This window comes from Manacus candei, unplaced genomic scaffold (genome assembly GCF_025592945.1).
Source record: "Manacus candei isolate 608988 ecotype Guabito, Panama unplaced genomic scaffold, ASM2559294v1 h1tg000018l, whole genome shotgun sequence".
NCBI classification, from domain to species: domain Eukaryota; kingdom Metazoa; phylum Chordata; class Aves; order Passeriformes; family Pipridae; genus Manacus; species Manacus candei.
The window spans coordinates 9,682,291-9,701,999 of record NW_026138066.1 but is presented as its reverse complement, the minus strand read 5'-3'; the positions used below and the strand labels follow the sequence as shown (position 1 = coordinate 9,701,999).

The window sequence follows — 19,709 nt, the reverse complement described above, 5'->3', positions numbered from 1 at the left end:
GGAATACTCTGGATGGGTTGGAATTCCTGCCTCCCTCCTGTCTCTGCCAAGCAGTACTGAGAACCACTTCTGTTCAAGTGCTCTCCAGTGAAAAGCTTAAAGTTTTTTAAAGCTTTAATTTGAAATAAATGCTTTGTGTTAAGCTCTTTGAGGGTAGTGACTTCTCTTATACCTCTAGTATTATAATTGGCACTGCAGCTCTAGAAGTTGCTTTGTGTTTCAGGAAGAAATTGCATTACTGAAAGCAACACATCTTTCCCTTGACGTAACAAAATCTCACAACTTGTCTCTCTGGAGCTTTTTAGTCACATACTGATCTGAGGGCAAGCATTTTCAGGTTTGAAGAACCCTGGGAGCTCTCAAGGAAATACAGGGGACAGAGAAAGGTACAGCTGAGCTTGGGCCGTTTAGGGCAAGAAGCAGAGCCTCTTTCACAAGGAAACCTCCAATTACCTTGTCAAGAGCACAGAACTCAGATGACTCTTCTTTTGCAGCACAGCCAGAGAAGTGACACAGGAAATCTACAGAGTTTAAAGACCAGTTCTTCAGCTGCACCTATTCATGGAGGTGCTCCTACCTCTTCATGTCCCAGGAAAGCTTGTGAGAGGCAGATGATTAAAAAGTGTTGTTATTTCTCTTAGCATATTTATAGAAATAGGAACCTTTTTTTCAGAATATGTAAATATTAAAAAAAAGAACATTTGAGAAGAGCCACATTTTTAATTATTTCAAAAGAAAACAACCAAATGTAATAATCTTCATTCCATAAATAATATTAGCAGCAAACCCTCCCATCATTCTAGGTGGTAAAAGGTTTACAGCACAAGGAGTAATATATACTGTAAACACTGCCTGATCATCTGTAAGCCTCGTCCTTACTGAGTCTATACAGTCTTTATCCCTTCACCTGCTTACACGTTCTAGTGAACTCGAGGGAGAGGAGGCAATAACTGTTATCCAAAAGCCAATCTTTGATTCTCTGTAGTGGGGTAATGGCATTGTTTGCAAGGGCTGATTTCACTGGCCTTTCTTTTTATTTTTAAACCGAAGTGTTTTGTTTTAAGAAGGAAACCTGAGCATTGTTAAGTCTTTGCTTTGTGCCAAATCACATCCTCCAGTGAAGAAGTTTTAAAAAAACAAAATACATTTTTTGTTTGTTTCTCTTCATGTCATGGCTTGGGCAGTTAAGGACAGTTGGCTTACAGTTCACTGCAATCACTCAACTACATTTCTGGGTTGTGGCTTTTTGCTTAAAGGGCTATGCAAGGTGTGACGTGTCCCAACACTGGATGGATTAATCTGAGTGATTTGGAAAAGAAGTATGCACAGCGTGTGTGAAAAAATCTCCTTGCCTCACATTTCCTTCTTAGCAACTCTTTACTTGTGCAGGCATGATCCAGTCTCAGTCAGTGTTTTGGCTACAGAGTATATTAAGTGGTGGTAGTGTGGAGACCAAAACAGAAGGAAAACTCCTCACCTGACATACATTGTTGACTGGGGAAACAAGGAAGAGGGTTTTTTCCTTCCCTACTTATCCAAGAAAATGTCCCCCTCTTCTTCATTTGTGTCCAGAGAGGGCATCACCTGTTGAATAGACTCCATTGTTAATCCTACAGTCTTCAGTCCTCATAGAGTCTATTAATTCTTCCTCTGAATCCTCCTCCTCTTCTTCGTCTGGGGCTGACAAGCTGGATGTGGGGCCTTTACATATTTTTAGGTGGCGAGTGAGGTGATATTTGGTTAAATAAGCCTTGGAACATTTTTCACAGACATAGTCCCTCTTTCCTTCATGTGAATTGAGATGCTTCTTCAGGTGATTTGTCCTCAGAAACAGCTTGTCACACTTGGGGCACTTGATCTGCCGTTCTCTGCAAGACATAAAAAAGTGAGTTTGCTCCTGCAAGGCAGCTGATATAGTATTAAAATACTGGTTAAGGCACATGTTTTGGCAAGAGCAGAGATGTTGCCCTGATGGAAAGGTCAGTCTCACTCCTTCCCACCCTTCGTAAATGGGGAGCAGGGGGCACAGGGAAGAAATAAGACAACAAAGTTGCTGAGTGTTAACAATCCTCAGCCATAAATGCTAAGCTTGAGGACCTTACTAGACTGCAACAAATTCTGCAGATGACAGTGCAAAATACCTCCCAGCAGTAGTGCTCCTGGCTCAGGCTGTAGGAACAAGCAGCCAGGCAAGTCTGTCTGCCTCTCTCACTCATGCTCACTACAATACACTGTCTCCTAGGCAGCATGACAGAAGCAGCAATAGATTCCAAGTGAGTACAAGAACCAGATGCTAAAAATGAAATAAGCAAAGGAACTAGCTTTGGGGAAGTAAGTTTTTAAGACTAGGCTTTTCTTTTTTTTTTTTTTTTGACTGGGAGTAAATATACAGGATGGAGAGATTCTCAGAGCAAAAGACCTGGCCTGGCACAGGACTGTGGGTAGGGATCTGCCTACAGGAGGAGGAGGAGACCAAGTGCTTGAGTGAGGCCTGCAGGGAAGACAGGGCTGGGAATTGCAGCACCCCATCCCTAGTGCATAGAGGCAGAGTTCACTAACAAGCTACTTGACGAGAATAGCAGTGAGGAGGTTATGGTCTTTCTGTGGTCATGTTGGGATGTGTAAGCAGTTCTCAGCAGAGAATGGAGTGTAAGTCAAACAACCCCTTCTCTGTTCAAAATGATGAACACTTCAGACAGCCATTTCACAAGACAAGTAGCATGCCTGGAATTTACTGTGTCATTAAAACATTGCAAACACTAGAACTGGACAACTGCAGCCAGTACAACAAGGACTTTGTCCAGACTGACTTCTCTGTCATTTTAGAGAGTGAACCAATCTGTACTCCCTAGGCCAAGCTATTTGCAAACTGGAGCTTCTCTCTTGGGCTGTTCAGCTTCATTAACTGCACTCACCCTGTGAGATCACTTACTGCGTGTGAGTGAGTACGTGCTGCTTGAGGTCCTGCCTCCGCATGAACAGCTTCTCGCAGTAATCGCACTTGAGGTTCTTCTCCCCAGTGTGGATGACCATGTGCGATTCCAGGTGGGCCTTCTGGGTGAACGACTTGTCACAGAGGGTACAGCGGTAGTTCTTCTGACCTGGGGTTACACACATACACCCACAAGTTGACAGTCAGTGTCCCAAGAAATACAGGAAGCAAACAAGCCTAACCACTGCTGAAAAAGAAAATGTTACCCCGAAGAAAGGCACTTTCTTTGTGAAGAGAACCTGTTTCCTCCTGCAGTTCCTTCAGACTCAGCATAAAGGCCTACTTAGTTCTACAGTCTAGATCTAGCTATGGAAATAACAGGCATTTGATTTCAACATTCCCAAAGCTTTTCAATCCCCCATGCCTCCAAGCCAAAAAAACTTCATGATACTGTATCAAACCACCGAGCCCCTTGTGTGATGCACGTTTCTGCACTTTGTCCTTCTAAACACCATTGATTCCTCTTCCTCCACTGCTCATGGTCAGTCAGTCTTTCCTGTGTGATCAGCTTTCTGCTTCTTCCACACCAACTGTGCCTCCCTGTTCTGTACATCAGAACAGCCCCAGCAGGTCTGTAAATTTTTCAGTGAAGAAATTCAGGCAAACACTTAACAGGACTAGTCTTATCCAAGATGAATTCTTCAGTAAAAACAATGTTAGCTTCTTTTGTAATAGTAACCATGGTAACCATCTAGTTACTGTACATTAGTACATCCCCATCTCCACATCCCATTTCCCACAGGAACCGTATCTGATGCCTTACCAGAGCCCAGCCACATTTGAAGCACTGCATTGCCTTTGTCTACAAAAACAAGTTCTCTTATCTAACAAACACACAGGTACAAAGCTCACTGGCCCTTTGATAACTTCTATGTTTTATCCCATTTTTGCACTTATCTGTAGTTCTTCCACTATTCTTTGTCAGAAATAGTTCAAAAGCCCTGCACGCTACTGAATTCAGACTAAGTTTGAATACCATTTGAATCCCACCCCACTGAGTGTTCTGAGGTTGTGTATATCACATTTGTAGTTGATCAGTTTATTAAAACTCCTGACTACTGAGCCTACAGCTTCCTATGCTTGACTTGAGGCACCAAACCCCCAGTTTTATTCCTTTTCCAGTTCAGTGACTTGCATTCTTTGATTCCCAATAGGCAAAAATATCCAACCGTCAATTGCTGGCCTGTAACCTGACCTTCACCCTCTCCCCTGTCCTCCCTCAGTGTTAAATCCATGCCTTTTCATATTTCATCTCTTCTTACACAGCTGAAAAATCTCTATTTTGTTTTCCTCTGTTAGTGCTCATTCCCTGATCTGCTGGCAATTTCCCCTTTATCCCCAAAGTCTCTAGTGATACCCCAATGCCCACAGAAGTCAACAGCATGTTCAGACTTTACTTTTGATGAGTGACACAGCTGAGCCTAATCCATAACAGTCTGATGCTACAGTTGCCAATTTCAGTTTTGTGCCATTTCCTTAAGACAAAAAACAATTCAAGTAGGAAAGATCTCAGGCCTGTATTTAAGTGGACAACTGGCCACATTAATAGCTCTCAAACCTGGTGTCCTTCTTGCAAGCAGAAGGGAATCCTTGTTTTATCACAGCTACCAGCACTGGACCTGCTGTGTGGGAACAAAGGTTTTCTGTCTCCCAGATGAAGCCAATTAGATGCAATCATCAAATGTTTTTAGACATGGCACAATCAACCAAATCACAGGTCTACATACTTTTCTATAAGCACCCAGACCACTGAATCCAGCTCACTCCTATCGCACCCAACCGGCGCTCTCTCAGGCACTGCTCAGGCATTAAGTGGGGTCAACATGGACTGGAGATCATTCCTGTAGACAGACATGAATCTAAGAATCCATTCTTAGAAAGGCAGGTTGAGGGAGGCGATTCTCCTCCTCTTATCTGCTCTTCTGAGACTCCACCTGGAGTATTGCATCCAGTTCTAAGGTCCCCAGTACAAGAAAGACATGGGGATGTTAGGGCAGGTCTGAAGGAGGGCCATGAAGATAGTCAGAGGGCTGAAGCACCTCTTCTGTGAAAACAGGCTGAGAGTTGGGGCTGTTTAGCCTGCAGAAGAGAAGGTTCCAGGGAGACCTTATTGCAGCCTTTCAGTACTTAAAGGGGGATTTCAAGAAAGAGAGACTTTTTACCAAGGCCTGGAGTAACAAGGGCAAGGAGCAATGCTTTTAAACTGAAAGAAAACAGATTTAAATCAAACATAAAGAAGACTTTTTTTTTTTTTTACAGTGGTGAGGCCCCACCACTGGAACTGTTCGAGGGTAGGCTGGATGGGGCTCGGAGTGACTGATCTAGCAGAAGATGTCCCTGTCCATGGTGGGGGATTTTGGAGTATTATTTTTAAAGGTCCCTTTCAATCCAAAATATTCTATGATTCTGTGTTTCTAAGAGCTTATATTTACGGATGCAATCTCTGCTCTGCCAACTGGCCATGGAATCAGAGAAAACAGACCCTGCCCCAATGATTTCCTAGTAGAGGCATCTCTATAAAGCCCCCAACCCTCACCTGTGTGTATCTTGAGGTGTGTCCGTAAGTTGCTGGGATCACTGAAAGCTTTGCTACAGAAATCGCACTTGTGCGGCTTCATGCCCATGTGCCCCATGAAGTGGACATGGAGCTTGGAAGGGGAGATGAAAGCCTGGGGGCACATGGAGCACTTCCACTTCCTTTCCTTTCCGTGGCCTGGCCCATGGTTGCTGCTGTGCCCCTGACTGGGGAGGTGGTTGTGAATATGGCTGCTCAAATGGGCCTTGAAGTCCACATAGGAAGCGCATTCCTTTCCACAGTGGCAGATGTGCACGTCTGGATGTTCAGGGACACCTGTGAGCACAAAAGCATCACTTTTAATGAGGCATGGTAAGGGCTAACAGCATGAGCAAGATCCATGTAAACACTTTGTCTGTGGTAGCAAAGCCAGCTGCAGAGATTTTTTCACCTTTGTTCCTTTCAGCTACAGTGCTTGCTTTTCAACATTTCTAGGTAGGTCATTTCAAATGTTTTGAGGGGCCAAACTTTGAAACAGTTTTGAGCACAGCTCTACCAAATCAAAATTATCACAACCACAGGTGAGGGAGGATAGGAACATCTTCAGCTAGCAAAACTCCCTTAGCATCCCTTAGTGGACGAACAGAAGAAAAACAACACTCTTTCTTCAAAACTGTGATCTTTTACTCCTGATCAGTGGAATTAGATAGGGGAATGTTTCTTTTAAAAGATGGTACTCTGTAGTCATGAAATGTAAAAGGAAACTATGACATGCACCAATAGAAATTGAGAAGGAACATAATGCACTCCCAAGTCACAGCACCCAGGGATGGCACTAAAAGGGAATTCAAGGTGGGTACTCCCTGCAAAGCCAACAAAAATGAGTGCTTACTTACCAAGCTGTCGTGCATAGTCCCGACTGTAATAAAAGAGAAGCTCATGTTCAGGTGGGATGTCCCGAGAGGTGCAGAAGTAAATTTTTCCATCGTGAGGATAAGCTACCAGATTCTGCTCTTCCCGGTTCCTATAGCAATAACAAGAGGTATGAATAAAAGCCCTCCAGAAGTATTGACTTTTTGAGAGAGAAAAGATGGAGATTCCTATAAATAGGTAGTGAGAGAACCTCAGTGCTTCTCAGCACATTATGAAAACTTTCATGTCTGTCACTTCTGTCCTTCTTTATTAAAGGAAAGGAAAACTGGACCTTGAGAGCCAATCTGCTCCACCAAATGATGCATTTTTCACACTACTGCTGAGAATATTATTAATACACATTGGAGTGGGCTGAGAGAAGAGAGTTTATGATCTCCTAAGAAACTACAGAAATCTATGTATTTTTCACATTAACTCCCTCAAGAAATAGAGAATGCATGAGGGAGAAAATATCAATAACACCTTAAAGCAAAATTATTTTAAAAAAAATCCTCTTGATTTCCACTTCCAAGATGTGGTCACTGATCTTTTGAAGCAGTATCTTGCACGTGTTTGTTCCCAGTGTTTGAAACCAGCAAACTGCCCCACTGCAGTGGGAGATCAAGCATTACATTTCTTGACTCTTGCATATGGGAGCAATGAAGTGAACTCTAGGAGAAACCTACTTTGTGTCACAGAGCAAAGCCTTCTCGGTGGACTATGGATGGAGCAATACTTAAGCCAGTCCAGATAGTTTTCACTGCAGGCTCTGGAAAGACTGAAAAGGACAGCTTTTGCAAGCTGTAAGAGCTTGGAACTTGGCCAAAAGAACTCAGGCACACTTTGCTAATAAAGTATTAAAATCAAAAGGACAATCAACATCACCTTCACAGACGTATCCAAAAGGAATAGGGAGGGAAAGCAGTAACAACCTAATACACAATAAGTTACTATAAAAAGAACCTGGTTTAAAGCTTTAGAACAAGGGAAACAAAGTATGGGGGCAAGTCTGGGGCTATTTTAGGACAGCTTGTGTACCAGTCCTCCTGTAACATTCTCCACTGTGTCTACTGTTTCATTCTCCCCACCAGTTCAAGATGCCCAGGTAACTCTTGAAGGTCCCTTGGCCCTGAGCTCACACCCCTCTGGGCAGGCAGTGCAGCAGTGCACACTCTCCAGTACACCCCAAGATCAGCTCAGATGGTTAGAGCGTGGTGCTAATATTGCCAAGGTCTGGGTTTGATCCCCCTATGGACCACTCACTTAAGAGTTGGACTCGATGATTCTTGTGGGTCCCTTCCCACCCAGAATATTCTGTGATCCTTATCTTTCTCTTTTCTGTACAGCCTTCTATGAGCCTGCAGCTCAAGACTCAAAGCTACTTAGCACAGTACAGGTGGTTCTCACCTGGCTTTGCGTACGAACATCATCCAGTTACATTCATTTTCATCAGTTGTAATGAGGCAGAACTCCAGGACACCATTGTGATAGATCTATCAGGAAAACAAATGCAATCTTAGGATAAAGTACAGCAATAAATGCAGTCAAAGCCAGCTTCTTTAAGAGAGGATGTGTTTACCTAGAACAAGCTGAGAAGTCTCCATTGCCATTGCCAAGACCACAGCCCTGTTTTTACTCCTTATTTTCCTCTTCACACGGCAATCTTGACTTCTCTGCTACCCGGGAGGCCAGAAAACCTGTTTATCAGCATCCTTCCCATACATCACCTTTAGCTCCCACCAGAAATGCATTTGACTGCTTTTCTTACAAACCAAGTTTTGTGAATAATAATATCTGGGCAAACAGTACATGTTTTATTTATATAAATCAAGTTTATTTTCTGAACATGAAACGATGGGGAAAAGAAAGCTTTAAAGCATCTTTCCTAAAACAAATCATTCATCACCTTGGGGAACTTTCAATAAACAGTGATACGAAACAAACAAGTGCTGCCTAGTGAATCATATACAATCTCTGCTGCAACTCCACACAAACAGTGGAAACCACATATAGCCCTATAAAAAAAAAAGGCATTAAAAAATATTTTTGTACTTCAGAATTGATTGCCAGCATATTACATGGCATACAGCTCTGTTATGCTGATATTAAGCATTAAACAATCAAATTGCTTTACTTTTGGCAAGGATGGTAACGTTGAAGTTGCTGTGTCATGTGGCAAGTTTCACCAGATAAAGGCATGTTGGCAGATCTACGAGCCAGAACACCCACTGACCTTCCAGATGTGACTGGCTGCTTTGTCTGTCCAGTCGGCCACCTCCAGAGAATGGCTCTGCTGTCCGATCAAAGGTCCAAAACAAGTCCGCACAGGAATGGTTTCTCGTGTCCACACACCTATCAGGAGAAGACCCAAATCTGAAAAACTCAATGATTTAAACAACTAATCATGCATAATAAAGAAGTGGGAGGTTTATGAGATAATGCTCCAGGGATAATATCTAGGCATAAGATCATCAAAGCTTCTACTTCACATGTGAAACACACCTAAGGCGGAGACAAGAACCACCACCACCACATGACACTATTGGGAGCCGCTTTGTTCTAATGATAAATATTTATTTTGTCAGAAGCAAGTAATTTACTTTTCAGTAAGCTATAAAACTAACATCCTAGCCACTTGTACCAACTAAAGTTTTCATGGCACTTTCTGCAGAAGCAGAAAATACTAGTTTCAGTAACTACATTTTGCCTACCTAATCCCCAGGAATTTCCAGAATTGTTGCTGGGCATTGTTAAGCAGCTTCTGCATTTCTCCCCAGAGGCAGCTGTATTTCTGTCATGGGCAGAGGGATTCCTGCATGTATATTATTAATTATTAAACATTTATATATATTGGTCTACATGAATACACTGAGTAGCTTTTAGGAATAAACTGGAAACTAGTGCAGCTTGAAAAGAACAGATGTAATCTACTCTCAACAAGCAGCATCACTAAGCAAGCCAATAATCACATTCTTCTCTAGCCTTCAGATCCTTAGGGTATTGCATTGTACTCTTCGATTTCCAGGTGACAATGGTGTGAAATACAGTAACAAGGTCCACATCCAGTGACAAGGTCACAGCCTACATGCCAAATGTAAATGAAGGGAGGGAAAGAAATAGAGGCACTTATGATCAATACTCCAATGACAGTGCAGAAGTCCAGAAGACTCACAGGTAGCAAACCAAGCTGATGAACGAGCAGACAGAAATCTCCTCTATTATTTCTAATTGTTGCCTTCTCCCAAACTGCAACCGCTGCAATGTTTTCTTATCAAAGCTGTGCCTGAGTTGTCCAACACGATAAAAATAAACACCATATCTTGCTTGTGCTTGACCTTACGATGTGCCACACTATGGCAACAGCCCTACAGTATAGTTGAAGTCTATGCAGTAACCAGAGCACAAGAAGTTCTTGGATAATGTAAGTCAGGGTGATTACGGATGAGGGAAGCACCTCTCTACTCCAGTGTTTCTTTCCCACATTAATATCCCCATGGTTTTGGATTTCAGGCAGTGAGTGTATTTTAAACTGTTGCAGAGAAACACACAGTAACATGATTCTTACCCGCCTCAGCTCCCATGATAGACTGCCGGAGGACGAGCTGCTTAGGGAGAGAAAGCCGGGCTCGGCTCTCTATCGGGGTGTCAGGGACAAAGGTGACGGGCCCGTGGTCTGGGCAGTCTGACGGATACGCCTTGTCACACAGTGTGCACCCTGCGCAGAGGGAAAAGGACAACAGGGATTAAAAAGATGCAACAGCTCCCATGCTCTTGGGAGCAATCAGCTCTCTACCAATATGCTTCAGCTCAGTTCCTGACAAAGCCTGGTTCTATCAGGTTCAACTTGTCCAGAAAATATGTTTTACTCAGAAGAATACAGACCATATTATTACAGTCAGATGGGCACTGACATAGATGTCACTGTTCCTGTCCAATTCAGATCAAATGTGAGAATCTCTACCTACCTTCCTAGACTCCAGAGTATCCCTGCAGGGGAATCTAGCAATGGGACAGAGTCCACTCTTCATCAACCTTACTGCAAAATGGATAGTAGTCTCCCCAGAGCTGGCAGCAACGCTGATGATGTGAGAGCCATTTTCACTCTGATCACAAGTGAAATGAACTTTATTGGCAGAAAAATCTATGACATACCTAACCAAACACTTTCTAACTGGATACATTTTTGGAATTTACCAGAAGCACTTCTTGCATGTAGAACCTCAAGGATATCTGTGCAAGGGGATAGAAAGGTCTTCTTTCTAAAATGTTTCTAATGTGAACCCAGATATCCCCTTACCTCCATTTGAATTCAGATTCAAATGTAAATCTTCACAGCAGCAAAAACCTCACTTTACTGTTACTTTTGAAGGACTCACTGCAATAAACTCATACAGTATGAGTATGTCACTGAATGGAACAAAAACAAAAACCCAAGAAGAATCAGTACCATCGCTTTCCCAGTCTGTCATTCAGCAGAAGTACTGCTGAAAAAGAAACCACTGAAAGTCTTCAGTCTAATAACTCTGAGAAAAGGTACATCACAAAATGCTCTCTACAGCATTATTATTTCATCTAGAAAAACTATGTAATTTTAATTCTCTACAGATGGAGCAACCAACACCTACTCAGCAACCACTCTCCAGATGAATCACTATTCTGAAGAAGAGAGATGCTCAGCTAACTAATCAGGATCTCCACAAAGACCTTCTTTGGCCTGTTGATGACCCAACTCCATTATAAAAGACCTATTGCAGAACTAGTCTTCAGCAGGCCTAAACAGCAGCTCCATTCTTACATGTTTAAAGATAATTTTCAGACATTCCCTTCATACATCAGAGTACCAGAATCGGACCCCCAAAAAGTACAGTTTGAGCAACTACACAGTTACAGATAGCAAGGTATTCAAAAAATTATTAGGTAGAGCCTATATAAGCATTGCTTCATGTGCACAGGTGATATGCAGGAGTAAAGCAATGACAACAGCCAGATCTGAGTATGAGAACCACCATCTGGAACAGCTGCTTTTAAGCACTGCCTAGCACGCACCAACTACAGCTCCAAGGAGAGGCAGAGGAAGAAAGCTTCTAGGCATGAGACACTTCCACTTGGAAAGGTTCAGGGATTCATATATTTTTAAGAAGTTGAAAAAAAAATCTCACATTCTACAGAAAGTCAAATACACTTTCCATGCCTGTCCTTTCCAAATAATGCCAAAAAAACCCAAACAAACAAAAAACCCCAGTCATTACTTCACTGATTTGGATACCCAGAACTGTCAACAAAGATGACCATAAAAGGGGTTACTTAGAAGTTTCACAAACATTCAAGACTGTAGCAAAGGCACACTTCTTATTTCCTGCTTAAGAACAGTGTAAAAAGTTTTCTGAAAAAGGCCCTGACTCCTGTCTTCTCAGTGAGGAAAAACCACCAAGGGGCTCTAAACCAACTCCTTGTCCTTGCTGTCACCTGTCTGGACACAAATTCATGTTTTATTCACGAGAAGTTTAAAAACAACAATACAAAGTTAAAATTTAAACCTTCCCAAGTCAAGAATCTGCTTTGCAAATCACATGAAAGCACTAGGCATGCAACAGCCATTTTATTATCCTACCAAAGGGGAGCATCATCTGGGAAACAGCTTAGGACTATGTTAAGTATAGCAACAATAAACTGGCACTTCCAATCCCACTTTGAATAAGAGAAGTGATTTCACCACAAGCATGTTGGATTCCACAGTATTTTGATCATTATTTGCTCAACACGCAACAGATGCCTTTAGGAACTTCTGAGTGCATTAACTGCAAAACTCTTCCTTTAGGAGTGGTAAATTCATCACAGTTCTATGCCCACCTGATTTTAAGTTATATTTTATCCCACAGAACAAAAAGTTTAATTCAATTGTCTGACTAGACACTTTGCACCAAACTGCACCTCTCCCAGTTCTAACCAAGGTGCTCTGTCTTCCAATTTCTTAAAGCATGTTCTGCAGGCAAAGCTAACCATAAGGTCCTGGCAGTTGTAGGGCCAGGCTGCATGAAGAGCAGCCCTCAGCAATGCTACCACAGCTAATAAAAATGATTATAAAAGCTGACCTTATGCTTTAGAGATGAGAATCCAGACATGCTGCAGGTCAAAGTTCAAATCTCTGTCCCAGCAAATGAGAACTTCACAGTTCTCAAACACCACTCCTTGAATGATAACAGGATTGAGAGTGCAATACTCAGTGCTCCTCTCTCCCTATGAGATCAACTAACCTCTGGACTAAAGTGCTTTGATGAGAATAATTAGAAATATTAAAATGTTCCTTCCCTCTTTGCTCTTTTTTTCCAGCAGGTCCTGTTGAGAATAACATTTTCATGTTGATTGCTCATGTTTTAATAAAAATTTTGCAAAATCACATAATGTCATACTCAACAATTATACCCACTTGACTGAATGTATGGCTTGTGGTGGTATTTGTTGTGTATTTTTCATGCACTTGTGATGTGACTTTAAAAACAAAAAACTCTCATTTCAAACTATAATATTTGCATATCCACAGAAGGCAAGAGGTTCATAAAGACTCAGCTTTCAACCTCAAGGCAACATGGGAGATGGATACAAAGAGAATTATGCTAAAACATCCTACTATGTCTACTTCCAAATATTGTCATTTCAGCACAGTTAATCTGGCACTGCAGATGTTCCAACTTTCGTGGACTTGTTAAACAGCATTTCTTTTACCATTAATCTGTAAGACTAGCAACAAGAGTCCTGTCATCCCACTCGACAATAGCTGCATGACAAACCCTACCCCAAGAAAGCAGGAAATGTCCACTCACATATGGTAAACAAGGTTGCCATATTCTCCTTGTTGGAATTGGAGTCTTCCATTTGCAGAGAGGGTGGTACAAAGGCAAGATTGTCTGCAGACACATCCACATGACTTGGCCCCATGGCTACTTCCTGATTGATGGAAGACACCGCCACTGGCTCGAGGCTGAGGCCCACTTCATGCAAGGCTACTGAGTCCAGGGAAGCGAGGTTGTGTGAGGTAGAGAGCGCCACACTCACGGAGTTGGTGCTCATGGCCACAGTATGAATGGAGTCATTTAGTGTGCTGTCCGATATCCCTGTCACTCGCCCGGCAATGTGGTCGGGCTCCATGACGACAGGGAGTTCCAAAGTGCTACCGTGAATGGGAATGACACCGCCGTGTCCCACAGCGTCCGATGTCAAGTTACTCCCCACTGTGTCTACGGATAAAGGTTCATGGCTCCGGGAGCCATTTGGGATCTGTGAATGATCCCCGGCTACATCATCCATCGTGAGCTCCTCTGTCATCCCATCTGTGGAGATAGGGCTGGTTACCCTCGAAACGCTCTCCATGGTGATTGTAGTATCCAGTGCTACCTCATGGCTGTCACTAGGATGCAGATTTTGAGGACCATGAGTGTTCACTGTGCGGGAGTCCATGGAGACAATCCCTGGTTCCAGCCCCACGGTTCCACTGGGCTGGTAGGGATCTAGGGCCGATGGATTGTTGGAGACTGACAATGCTGGATTGCTGTCAACATTTATAGTGTTGGGATGGATGTACTGAGGTGGTGGTCTGTCCGCCAAGTACGATAAGATACCTGATAGGAAGAGAGGGAGAAAAAGAAGACAGTGAGGTTACATCAGTTTTCAAATCTCGAACAAAAATCAATCCCAGCAGAGTACATTGAGACCCAGATCCCTGAAGACGTTCGCTACATTATCTCCAATTAAAATCCATTACATCTAAAACATGCCTCACAAACATACATGAACCCAACACTCTTGTCAAAATATCATTTGACAGCAAATTCAACAGAGCAAGTCTCTAGTTATTTCTCAAACTCTGAACAGCCAAGTTTTTGGCAGAATGCAACCTTGGCTCCTCAGCACAAAGACTCAATCAGAAAGGGGTTCTTCACATTTTAGGCTTAATTTTTCATTCTCAAGAACTAGCTCACAAAGGATGAAGGACTGCTAGAGGAATCTATAATTTGATAACTCTGGTTCATCTTCACTAGAAGAAAAAACAATTCTCCAGGATACATCATTTTTGCTTAGGTATTTAAGTTTTAACAATGACTACTTCCTTCCTCTAAGACTAAGTGGCACAACTGTCCACCTCAGAGATCATCAATTGCAGTTCTGAAGGACACAGATAAGGTCTCTCACAGATATCATGACTCATCTGCTCTCTTTCCTTACATGAAAAATACGTTGTTTCTCCTAAAACAATAGCTTGGTTAAATTTAAATCAGAAACCCTAACATCTTTTCTGGTAGTTCTGGAAAGTCTCTCAAAAAAATCAAACAACCTTCAAACTTACGGTATGAAGAAACACCTGTATTTACACACTAAAACAAAAAAAAAATCTTTGGAAGAAATACATCTGCACATTCAAGTAAACAGTATTTTCAGCAGAGAGAGGGGCAGATTTTCCAGATTCTGGAAGATCTGAGTCAGCATGTTTCTTTTTTGGCCTTCAACCCTATGAGCCATTTGATCTGGAAGTGTGTTCCATTCAAATATGTCTGTTATTACAAGGATGCAAACACGGATATTCTTTCTGCAGCATAACCCCATTAAAAATGACTAAGCCAAGAAATGGACAGTTTAATTTAATCAGCTGGATCAAATATTCTGCATGCAATGCTGCCTTGTGGCTTGAACAAGGAGGAGCCCTGAAAGCAGCAAGATGACTCATGGAAGAGCCCTGCGAAACATCAGACTAAACATCACAGGAACTAGAAAGATTATTCCAGCTCAGAAGAATGGCAAATACTTTTGGTCCTAATGCACTCTCTTCATGTACTTTTTGCTCACTAAACAGGCAGGCAGGTTATGCAGTAGGAAAGGTTACTCCTAAGCAGCTGGAAAATTCAGCCATTAGTCAACAGGAAGCTGGATGAGATCTGGGCTGCTATAGCTTTTTTCCCTAACCTAGGTTGAACCAACAACACCCACTGGGTCACCCTGAAGAAGTTTAACTACCCTTCCACCCTGCCAATCTTAGCTACAAAACAAAACAAGGACTATATTTAAAGCTCTGATTTCTGTGTGTTCACATACCAACATGTTAAATTCTACATTTATATCTAAAGCACACATGAGAGAGGAATCAAGATACAAGTCAGTATGTTAGGCTTTTGGAAATCAACCTTGAACAACAACAAAGAAAAAATGTGCCATGGGCTAAACAGGTGGGAAAGAGCCCAAACTCCTCAGCTGATGGTTTGCCCTTTTTGAGCTTTGAACTGTTGTGACCTACCGTTATGCACATATTAAGTACTGCTTCAGCCTATAGGAGAAGAAAAATAGAAGCAGCTTTCAAACTGTAAGACACTGGAGACAGAACCCAGGCATGCTTTGTTTTCTGTTAATCTTAAAACCAAAGCAGGAGTAGCAATCAAAGGTTTGGTTTAAATAGAAAATGCCCTGCAATTCTCTTCATTCACAAGTACAGCAATAGATACCTGAAAATAAAGGTGTGTAAATGACACAACAGCCTCCAGACAAAGGCATGGAAATAACAGCTCTGCAAAACAGTCAGTCTTGCCTGCTTCAGGACAGAAACAGGTGGCTCTTAAAACAGTTTCTCTTTCTTTTCCCCTCCATCACCACCACACAACTTACCAGGTAGAATGTGTCTGAAATAGCTGCTCTCCAGGTGAGGGTATGGTGGCGGAGGTAGGGTGTAGTTTCTCTCTGGTATACCACACATCACTCCTCGATCCCCAATACCCATTGGGAGCATCAGAGATAGAGCAGAGGGCAAGGAACTCAAGGAGGGGCCCAAGTTTGGAATTGCAACAGGCAAGCCTGCAAGAGAAAATGCCAATTTAAATTCAACAGAACTACTTAAGTTTAGGAACACGCAAACTAATGAAGCTCCTCAGGAGCTCTCTCCCTATGGAAATACAGCATGGTACTGTCAAAGTAAGGTGGCAAGCTTCAAAGAAAGGATCAGTTATCACAGCACTGAGAGGCATGCCTGAATGAATACAGCCAGATCTTTTCTGGATACGTTTTGTAGGGCTCGCTTCTACTTTACAATTGTAATGGACTTCTGTCTGTGCAACCCCCTGAAAAAAAGAGCTAGGAAAACAATTTTGCTTCACAGGTGAAAAATCATTATTTTCACCTGAGAGAGATTAGACACAGATGGAGGCAGATCTTCAGCTACAGTTTGTATTTCAAAGGACTCTGCTACTACTCACCTACAGTGCAAACCGACACCACCACCACCCTCCCCGAACAAAACAAGGCTGCCACTAAGGTGTAAGCCTGATAAGACTCATGCCTTTTGCTTTGCCCACATCAGCAACGATTTATGGTCTCCCCTTCCCCAACTCTACATCACCTCACCACCTGCTAAAGATATGACTTGCTATCAGAGCAAGCCCTGCTACTCAGATATGACCATTCCTGTGACAGTAAAACACAGAGCATGAGCTGCAATACCCTTTGTGGGGCCTTTCCCCATTACCTGGTGCTGGTATGGCATTGTGAGTGGGGGACGCCGCCAACCCCAAGTGACTCCCCGAGACCGGCAGGGCATTGCTCACAGAGGATGAGGTCAGCTGGTCCATCCCTACAGGACTCAGGTTCATTTCATTCATTCTGGAGCCAGGGAACAGAGAGGGGAGGGGGAAAAAAGACAAAGAAACAGATGCAAGAGCATTCCTGATTACTGACTGTACTGTAGTGAGGAAGGGCTGAGCAAAAAAACTCAGACATTGGCACATAAAAACTTTGCCTTAGAAAGCTAAGCATAAAGCACATCAGCCACTCACATCGTCATCACATCATGATCAATACGTATTGACCAGATTACATAGCAATAATAAGGATTTAAAACTAGTTCAAAAAGACAATCAGACCATAGCTTTCTCCTTGCCGTTCAGAAAACACAGTCTCGCTCCTAGCAGTCAAAGCCACTGTGATTAAAGTATTGTGAACACAGATCAATTTGCAAGCTGAATGTTACAAATACTCAGACAACAGCACCTGATTTAAATTTCATGACTTCTGGACACCACATTCACGTTTGAAAACCAAAGTCGGGGGAGAGATCACTTCCCACTGGTAATAGACACAAAATCTCTAGTTCACCATCAGTTCAAACCAGGCCAACAGTGACAAGAGTTACCACTGCAGAACAGCCACAGTACAGAATTTTAATAGGCTGCCTCAGTCTGGTTCTTCATGCTCCTATTCCATTACAAATTGGTACCATGGATGACAACGTTATTTCAGAGTAAGCAAATACTGGTTCCTGAGTGCCTGCATGGCTCAGGTGAGCACACACCACATCAGTGGCCGTAGAGCTGCAGGAGCCAACGCGCTGCCCAACACCTGAAATCACCAAACCATGTCAGCTCCAGGCACATCTATCCTCTGGGGTCTCAGGCTGCACATGCAGCCCAAACCAGTCCATAGGGATGGGGACACCAAGGAGGCACAGTCAACTCATGCTTGTCGCAACTTCACAAGCTCTGCCTGGCCTATGCTCTGCCCACCCTGGCCCTCCTGCCCACACAGCAGCTCTAACCGGCAGCTCATAGGGCCGGACAGACCAGCTACCCCACAGCAGCCACAACTCTGGCAAGGAGACCCAACGCCCTCCCCGCTGGTCCAGCCTGTCACATGGCCCTTGCGAGCAGCAGGCCCAGGTGCTGCAGTACTGATGGAGAGCAGGACCTTAGACTGCCATTCCAGTAAGGAAAGGTATACCGCTCACCCAGGAAAAACAGCCAAATACACCGAACTCTAGCGAGTTAACAGCGGAAGATCTCGGAAGGGGCCCATAGGGACCATCGAGTCCGCCCCCAGCCCCCCGCACAGCACCTGACACCCGGAGGGCTGAGCCGCGCGAACGGCGTCGCCGACTTTCACACCGCGTCCACCCAGCTCCGCACACGCACTGCCCGACCCTGCCACCTGCCTCCAGGGACGGAGCCGAGGGCTCCGGCTGCCCGCCGGGGCAGGGCATTTATCCCCCGGCCCAAGCGGCTGCTGAGGATGGCGATGCCCAAGGGAGGGAACCACCACCTTCGACCCGGGACCGAGCCTCGGGGCCTGCGGGAGGCGCTGAACGCTTTAGGGACACCCTCCCCTGCCCGCCCCATCGGCCGGGGTCCCGCCCGCCTCTCCGAGGTGCTCACCTGGGGTGCATGGAGCCCGGCGCCTCTCCGGCGGCGGAGCGCCCGCAGCCGCATCAGGGCCCTCGGCCCCGGCCCGCCGCCTGCCCCCGGCCCCGGTTCCGGCCCCAGGCACGGCCCGGCCGCAACCCCCAGCGCCGCCGCCGCCGTCTCATGGGCGGGCCCCGGGCGGGCCCCGGGCGGCGCGGGCCCGGCGCGGGCGGGCGGGGGAGGCGGGAGCGGGCGGCGGTGATGGCGGCGGGAGGGGACGGCGCCGCTTCCTGGCTGTGGCGCTCGGCGGCGGAAGCGGCGCCACCGCCCCGGGACTCGGCCGCTCACCGCCCGCCCCGGCTCCGCCGGCTCACCGAGAGCCCTGCCCAGCGCTCCCCGTGCCGCGCCCTGCGGAAGGGAGCGATGCGTGCTCTGGTTTTCCTCACAGTGGTTCCACACAATATTCCCACACAATATTCCCACACAATTCTCCCAGCTGTCTCACTGCCTGCCCGTTACATCCGTGTATGTCTGCTGTCATTAGAGGGTTGTGTCTCGTGTCGTCTGGAACCATCACCAGCTACCTTCTGCACATTATCGTTCAGTTATGAACTGATTTGTGGCTCATATGTACCACTCCGGTTGAGGCGACATTGCAAAGGAATCTCTTGATGCGTGCGAGTAGTTTTGTAGCTTGCTTTCGCCTGACACGTGGATAGTCATCACATATGCAGCTCAAGTCAATCTGCATGTTCCTTAAGTGCCGGGGTGAACAGCTGTTTCCTGAAACACCGTAATGTGGTTTGGTAATTTGATTGTGCCTGACACGTAAATGATGCCTCATTAAATGAGACATCCCTTGATAAGATGTCTGTCTGCACAGGAGGAAACTCTCAGTATTTTTCTGTCTTCTCTCTTTTGATCTGAAGAACATAAATGTAGAATCCATAAGAGTCATTCCCTGATCTAAAGGGCCTAAAATGTAGGATCTGAGAGAGTCATTCCAGTTCAGTACAAACCTATCAGTTCTTCTAGGGGTGGAAACATGCTCTCCTCATTTGGCTATACCTGTCAGAAAGTTAAACACCTTGTATACACTAGTTCTTCAAGCTCTCTCTGTAGCTGAAGGAGAGAAGACAGTCTG

At 44.5% G+C, this 19,709-nt stretch overlaps 1 protein-coding gene across 1 annotated transcript; it reads right to left on the bottom strand.

The window, feature by feature from the left end:
- Positions 1 to 65: 65 nt before the first annotated feature.
- On the bottom strand, positions 66 to 18,753 carry PRDM4 (PR/SET domain 4). The gene is made up of 11 exons (XM_051784573.1): positions 18,599 to 18,753; positions 16,921 to 17,054; positions 16,068 to 16,253; positions 13,241 to 14,035; positions 9,985 to 10,134; positions 8,653 to 8,771; positions 7,827 to 7,912; positions 6,404 to 6,531; positions 5,529 to 5,843; positions 2,933 to 3,101; positions 66 to 1,868 (listed from the first exon to the last, which is right to left on the bottom strand). The coding sequence occupies exons 1-11, from the start codon at positions 18,607 to 18,609 to the stop codon at positions 1,559 to 1,561; spliced, it is 2,403 nt and encodes an 800-aa protein (XP_051640533.1). The 5' UTR covers positions 18,610 to 18,753; the 3' UTR covers positions 66 to 1,558.
- Between the last annotated feature and the right edge of the window lie 956 nt (positions 18,754 to 19,709).